The sequence below is a fragment of the Triturus cristatus genome, chromosome 8 (genome assembly GCF_964204655.1).
Source record: "Triturus cristatus chromosome 8, aTriCri1.1, whole genome shotgun sequence".
NCBI lineage: Eukaryota > Metazoa > Chordata > Amphibia > Caudata > Salamandridae > Triturus > Triturus cristatus.
This window is the reverse complement of record NC_140591.1, coordinates 1,674,789,207-1,674,796,796: the sequence shown is the minus strand read 5'-3', so window position 1 is coordinate 1,674,796,796 and position 7,590 is coordinate 1,674,789,207. Positions and strand designations below refer to the sequence as shown.

The following is a 7,590-nucleotide window of genomic DNA, read 5'->3' as shown; positions in this document are numbered from 1 at the left end:
GACGCAGGCACATGCAAGGGGATCAGGATCTGCAACCTCTGCGGAGGGGAAGGCCACTCTTACTACCGATGCCCCAAGTCGGACCTGCCAAAGAGTTACGCAGCGGCCGCCGCATGGAACCCAACCTGGAGACACACCAGACCAAAAGTCTCCCCGGCAGCCAACGCACGACTAAACACCCTCCTGGCAGAAGCCAGAAACGAGGCTGCCAAACCACCAGCAGCACCCAGGAAGGGAGACAAGGGGGGCCACGTTCCTGTGAACCCGATACCCACAGGAACAGGCCCGAAGAACCCAGAAGACCCCAAGGCGGGACCAGTCGCAGCAGAGGACCCAACACCACCAGCTGAGACGACACCGCCCCAGGAGACACACCAACCCACGGGAGGCCCCGAGGACGGAGCACCACAAGGAGCCCCGCCAGAGGAAGCCCCAGCGGAACCAACCCCAGCGCCGGAACCAGAGGTCAAGGAAGTGGTGACGGAGGTAGATGATGACGCTGCAAAGGCAAAAGGGAAGCAAGAGAGGAAAAAGAAAAAGAAGAAAACGAAGGGGAAACCCGATGAGAGCAGCGGAGACGAGGACGACAGGCTCCAGGAGTCATGGAGTCAGGTCCGATCCCAGACGCTGCACCAAAAAGCCACTAAGGACAGGGAAGAGGCGAAGGAGCAGAGACGCACCAGCGCCAGAATCAACAGGGCGGCCTCGCACGGAACACCACAACCCGGACCCAAGCCGGAGACATTGGAGGAGGGGACAACACCAGAGAAAACCCCCAGCGAGCCAACGCCAACAAAAGGAAGATGCAGGCCAGAGAAGACTTCCTGGTCAGCAAGAAGGTGAACACAGCAGGCACCACCGAGGAAGAGGAAGACAACGCCGACGCCGTCATCCTCGTAAGCGACACCGAGAGTACCGGGAACAACACAGAAATGGAAGATGAGGAGGAGGACAAGGAGTTAGTGGAAACCTATTCGGTCCTCCAACAACTCCACCATCAGCTCTCCATGGTGACACCACCACCGGAACAAGCACAATGGACCCCAGAAGTAGGAACAGAAGTGTCCATTGAGAGCACCGAGCATGCCCCGGAGGAAAGGGGAGATCACAACCAACAGGGGGTCCAAGACCCAAGTGAAGCACCCCAGGGCCTTCATCCCCAGTAGGTTCGAAACCAGATACTGACCGATAGCGCGGAGACAATGGCGATATCATTGTTCACCCTAAACGTCAGAAGCATGAAGGATCAGGTCAGGCGGGTCGGCACGTTGCGCTTCCTGGCCACCCAGAACCGAGATATCTGCTTTCTGCAGGAATGTGGGATTCCGTACGCCCAGTCGTACAGCCGGCTCGAACGGCAGTGGACGCATGGGCCATCTTTCTGGTCTGGAGGGAACGATTGCAAATCGTCTGGAGTGGCCATTCTAATCAGGGGAAGGCAGTTCACCGTGGACAAGGTCACCGAGCAGGTCAGCGGCAGAGTGCTGGTCGTGGACGGCTCGTGGGCTGGTGAGCCCGTTAGGCTCATCAACGTCTATGCCCCCCCAGAGAAGAATGAGCGACTTGAGACGTTCAGGGTGCTCAGGATGCAACTTGTGACCTCCAGAACCATTCTGATGGGTGGTGATTTCAACTGCATAGTAGAGCTGGATGGACGCAGCGGGTCTGGCTCTGCAGGGATGGACGTGACGTCCAGGCTGTTGGTGGAAATGATAGGCGAGGCGTCCCTCCATGACGCCATCGGGTGCATGGGGCCGAACGCCAGGAATTACTCCTGGAGTAGGCCGGACGGATCCGTGCGTTCACGGATCGACTTCCTATTCACCTCCCCAACAGTAAAGCCTGGGCGAAGCTCCATGGTCGCCGTCCACTTCTCTGACCACAGAGCAGTCAGTTTCGAGGGGGAACTTACAGGGAAGTTCCCCGCCGGACCAGGATCGTGGAAACTGAACTGCTCCTTGTTGGAAAACGAGGAGTTAGTGGCGAACCTCAGAACCGCGTACATAGAGTGGAGGGACATGAAGGACCTCTTTCACTCCGCCAGCGAGTGGTGGGAATGGGTGAAGGCCAGGTTCCGAAGCTTCTTCCAGGATGCAAGCAGAGCTGCTGCACGGGAAACAAAGAGGACGTTCAGGAAACTGCAGAGCAAACTGCAGCAACTGTACGAACTCGAGCTGGGGGGATGGGACGTGGGTGACGACTTGGAGGACACCCGAAAAGAGCTCGCAGAGCACTTTAGGGTGGAATCTAAGAAAATCATCTTCCGGACCAGAACCGAGAACCTAGAGAAGGACGAGAAATGCAACTCATTCTTCTTCAAGAAACTTCACTCGACCCACACACCGCTGGTTGAGCTTCGGGACTCGGAGGGCAACCTCCAAGGGGAGAAGGAGGAAGTCATGAAAGTCGTTACAGACTTTTACGGCGAACTCTACTCACCAAAGTCGTCAGAGAGAGACCAGGCGGACAGTTTCCTAGGGGGGATCTCGAAGACACTGGGTCCGGAGGAGAGAGAGGGCTTGAACGCGCCCTTCACCCTGGAAGAGCTGCACTTGGCCGCTACGACCTCCAAGAGAGGCAAGACGCCCGGAAACGACGGTCTCCCAGTGGAACTTTATGTCGAACTGTGGGATCTGATCGGACCGGACTTGCTAGACCTTTATGAGGAAGTGGCGGGCAAGGGTAGTATGCCGCAATCCCTGCGTGAAGGTATGATAACACTCTTGTACAAGCAGAAGGGAGAGAGAGAAGACCTCAAGAACTGGAGGCCCATCTCCCTCCTCAATGTGGACTACAAGATTCTCGCGAAGGTGATGGCCAACCGCCTAAAGAAGGTAATAGAGAAGATAGTACACCCTGACCAGTCCTGTGGGATACCGGGACGGCAGATCGCGGACAGTCTGGCCCTGGTCCGGGACACGATCGAGTACGTCAAGGGCCGCAAGGTCCCGACGGCCTTGGTCAGCCTGGACCAGGAAAAGGCGTTCGACCGCGTCTCCCATGAGTTCATGGACCGGACACTCAGAGCTCTGGGACTGGGTGACTTCTTCTGTGACGTGGTGAAAACAATGTATAGAGACATCTCCAGCACGGCATTGGTAAATGGCTGGAGAACCGACCCGTTCCCCGTCCTGTCAGGGGTGAGGCAGGGCTGCCCGCTCTCCCCCCTCCTGTTCATCTGCGTGATCGAACTCCTCGCCGAACGCATCCGGCAAAACAGGAACATCAGAGGAGTGAAGGTACCAGGGAGCGGAGGACGAGGAGAAGTGAAGTGCTCCCTCTACATGGACGACGTCTCCGTATTCTGCGCAGACGGACCGTCTGTGAAGGAGCTAGAGAGGACTTGTATCGAGTTTGGGAAGGCGTCTGGAGCTAAGATCAACAGCGCCAAGTCAGAAACCCTGCTCTTCGGTCACTGGACCCCGACCCGAGACCCACTGCCATTCCCCATTAAGCAGGACTTCATGAAGATCCTTGGAGTCTGGTTCGGCGGAGACGGTGCAGCGGAGAAGACCTGGGAGGAAAGACTAGCAAAGACGAGGCAGAAGCTGGGACTCTGGAGCCTCCGGAAGCTGACGATCGAAGGGAAGTCTTTGGTCCTGCGGAACGAGACCCTGCCAGTGCTCCAGTATGTCGCCCAGGTATGGCCAGTGCAGACCAGAACAGCTAAGGCCATCACGAGAATGATCTTCTACTTCATCTGGAACTCGAAGATGGACAGAGTGAAGAGGGCGGTGATGTTCAAGACCCACGACAAGGGAGGCAAAGGAGTGCCAGACATCGCCACCATCCTGAGAGGGACCTTCGTGTGCCACTGCGTGAGGAACACCCTGAGGTCCAAAGATGAAAGTCACGCCGGCTTCCTGATGGCCCGCTTCTTCCTTCTGCCAACATGGAGGCGCCTGGGATGGGCAGAGTGGGTGAGCTCCGTCCTGTACAACTGGGAGACCCCGTGGTTCTACAAGGAAGCGGAGAAGTTTGTGCGAGAGTATGGCTGTGTGGCAGTTCGCCCCGTCATGTGGACTCCAAAACTTCTCCAACGCCTGATACGAGCAAGAGAGATCAGTGAGCCGATCGGCTCCCTCCCTTCAGCCACAGCGGATCACGTGTGGAGAAACGTTGCATCCAAGCACCTGACAAATCAGCACAAAGACATCGCATGGATGGCCATCCAAGGAGGTCTCCCCGTGAGAGCCTTCATGCACGCAAGAGGGCTCAACCGATACAAGTCCTGCCCGAGAGGGTGCACCGTAGATGAGACAACATACCATCTCTTCTGGGAGTGCACGTACGCGCAGGACCTGCTGAAGGCCCTAGGCACGGAGCTTAGGGCCTGGATACCTACGACCTGCATCACTGCTGACTCTGTGATGTATGGACTGTTCCCAGGGACACATGCACTAGAAAACCTCCAGAGTTGCTGGAGGCTCCTGTGTTGTTTTAAAGATGTTCTCTTGTTTTCCAGAAACCGCCTGGTAGTAGGGAAAAAGGAGACATCGACCCTGGCATGCCGTAAAATGATCCACAGCCTCCTGCGAGACTACGCAGCACTGGACAGATCAGATGGAGACAGTGACAACGAAACCTGAGGACCCAAAGGGGTCCCCTTGTACCCTTACACGGGGGGGGGCCCGGGAGGGCTCAGGCAACGACGGCGATGACAGCGGACCCAAAGGGGTCCCCAAACCCTTCAATGGGGGGGGGGGCCCTAGAGGGGCCACTAAACTGTTTTTCTTCTTTTCTTCCCTTCAATCCAGGAACCAATCTGGCAACGGGAGAGAGGAGAGGGAAGATGAAGACAGGTAAAGTAAATGTAAAAATTTACTGTATGTATTTGACTAACGTGACCTTTTCCCTGCACAGGTTAAAGGTCAACGGGATAGCTTGCGCACTTGTTGCCAAGTTTGTTACCAACGACTGACGAGCAAAAAGGGTGTTGTGGAAGGTGACGATTGATGTATCTGAACCAGAAATGACGCCCTGACACAGGAAGAAAAAAAAAAAAAAAAAAAAAAAAACGTGTGGTGGCTGAACATGAGAATCTGGCAATTTTTGGAGACCTTTAGAGGTCTACATGGTTATGTTAAAGAGAATAAAGCTTCGAACAGAATTTTTATAAGAGCAAGTATGTTCCCAGCGCGAATGTAAATTGTGTATGTTTAGTTTGTAGTGTGGTAGATGTAGGATGGTTGTGAAATTATGTGGTTTGAACATGGAATGTTAGTTGCTGCATTGTGTGGGATTAAATTGTGTAGTGTATTTGTGTATTGCAAATATGTTGTATGGTGAATAGATAGGGGTAACAGCTATAGAAAAGATTGAAGGTAAGAATGTGTATGAAGTGGTGAATGAAGTGCAGATAAAGGGGCATATTATCAAGACAGGAGATAAAATTATCGCCGCTTTAGCGACAGAAAACTGCAGCTAAAACGGCGATAATGGGCTTAATAATATGCTCTATGGAATTCCAATTGAAGCTCAGGTTAGATGTCCTTTACATCGAACATGGGCTTCAATTGGAATTCCATAGAGCATATTATCAAGCCCATTATCGCTGTTTTAGCGGCAGCAGCGATCATTTTATCTCCTGTCTTGATAATATGCCCCCAAGTAGTATAAAATTTAGGGGCATATCAACAAGGGCTTTATCTCTGCTTTTTTGGCTTTAAAAGCCAAAAAAGCAGAGATAAAACTAGCACCCTATCAACAACAGGGTGCTAACATGCAAATTCGCATATTAGCACCCTTTTACTCTACGCTTCCCCTTGCATCTCTAATGAGATGCAAAGGGGGCGTTCCAGAGTAAAATAATAGGAGAAATGTCGCTAAGCAACATTTCTCCTATTATCAAGAATATCGCTAACCCTATTAGAGACTTAGGGGCATATCAACAACAACCGGCGATAATTATCGCTAAGCGCACTTAGCGCTAGGATAATTATCGCCGGCTAGCGTGGATTTTTATCGCTGAGATAGCGTGCTATTAGCAACACTTATCTCAATAGCGATAAAAATCCTCACGCAAAGTGGCTAACGTGAGATTATCGCTGGAAACCCAGCGATAATCTCACGTTAGCTTGTTGATAGGGGCAGACAAATTTAGCCATGATATCCTACTTCCATAGGATATCATGGCTAAGTCAGAAAAATACCAGACGTAAAAAAGCAGCGTTAACCGAGGTTAGCGCTGCTTTTTTTGTCTCTAACAAGGTTAGCGATATTCTTGATAATAGGAGAAATGTCGCTTAGCGACATTTCTCCTATTATTTTACTCTGGAACGCCTCCTTTGCATCTCATTAGAGATGCAAGGGGAAGCGTAGAGTAAATGGGTGCTAAAATGCGAATTTGCATGTTAGCACCCTGTTGTTGATAGGGTGCTAGTTTTATCTCTGCTTTTTTGGCTTTTAAAGCCAAAAAAGCAGAGATAAAGCCCTTGTTGATATGCCCCAAAAAAAGCAGCGTTAACCGCGGTTAACGCTGCTTTTTTACGTCTGCTAATTTTCAGACTTAGCCATGATATCCTATGGAAGGAGGATATCATGGCTAAGTTTGTCTGTCCCTATCAACAAGCTAACGTGAGATTATCGCTGGGTTTCCAGCGATAATCTCACGTTAGCCACTTAGCGTGAGGATTTTTATCGCTATTGAGATAAGCATTGCTAATAGCACGCTATCTTAGCGATAAAAACCCACGCTAGCCGGCGATAATTATCCTAGCGCTAAGTGCGCTTTGCGATAATTATCGCCGGTTGTTGTTGATATGCCCCAAAGAGAGATAGAAAGGGAGAGAATTTTATAGACGTATAAAGAGGCTGTAGTTGTGTATGTAGAACAAAGTAAAAGAAAAGGAGGCGAACGCGTGTTTGTTGTTAATTTTTGAAAAGTTATGGTATTGAAAGTGTGCCGAAAGATATGAAGTGAATTAATATGATAAATGCTGGATTAGTGTGTGAAAGTGAGACAGTGGTGTGAGAGAGAACGAGAGAGATTTGTGGGACGGTGATTTGGGGGGAGGTGTGACGTTGAGCTATACCCAGTACCAGGATATAAAGGTTCGGTCCACCTCAAGTGTCACAAAACTCTGCCCATCATTGGTGCCTTTGGCATGCCTTGGCATGTTTTAGGGGGAAGTTGTGTGTGCTGGCGTTGGTCCTATTCAGGTGTGAGGGTAACAAATCAAATATATTATTTTGGTAGTGGATTATTACATCAAGTAGACAGAAGAGGAAGTTAAAGAACAGATGACGGATACAAGCACTGAGAGACACTGAGAATGAATTCTGGTGTCCAAAGAAAGATAGGAGACAAAAGAGAAAATAATGCAAAGTGTTCTGAACCACGTCACATAGAGATGGATTTCAGAATCACGTTCACTGCCAGCTGAGGCTCTTGTGCCTGATATGTACCTGATGTGGGACCCGTGCTCACTACGCCACTGGAGTCAAGCTATCCTGGCTGATGACGGCTGATAGCCAGAAACCGGTCCTAGGATGCTTGATTCCGGTCCAGGGAAGACATGGCTTGGCAGTTCGGACTGGACTGTTCCCATGAGGCACAGGGTCAAGACTGATTTGCATATGGCCATGTCT

At 51.3% G+C, this 7,590-nt stretch overlaps 1 protein-coding gene across 1 annotated transcript; it reads left to right on the top strand.

The window, feature by feature from the left end:
* Positions 1–1,709: 1,709 nt before the first annotated feature.
* Positions 1,710–4,589, top strand: LOC146808568 (uncharacterized). The gene is made up of 3 exons (XM_085624014.1): positions 1,710–2,383; positions 3,188–4,288; positions 4,466–4,589. Exons 1-3 carry the CDS (start codon positions 1,710–1,712, stop codon positions 4,587–4,589), a joined length of 1,899 nt encoding a protein of 632 aa, XP_085480140.1.
* The last annotated feature ends 3,001 nt before the right edge of the window (positions 4,590–7,590 follow it).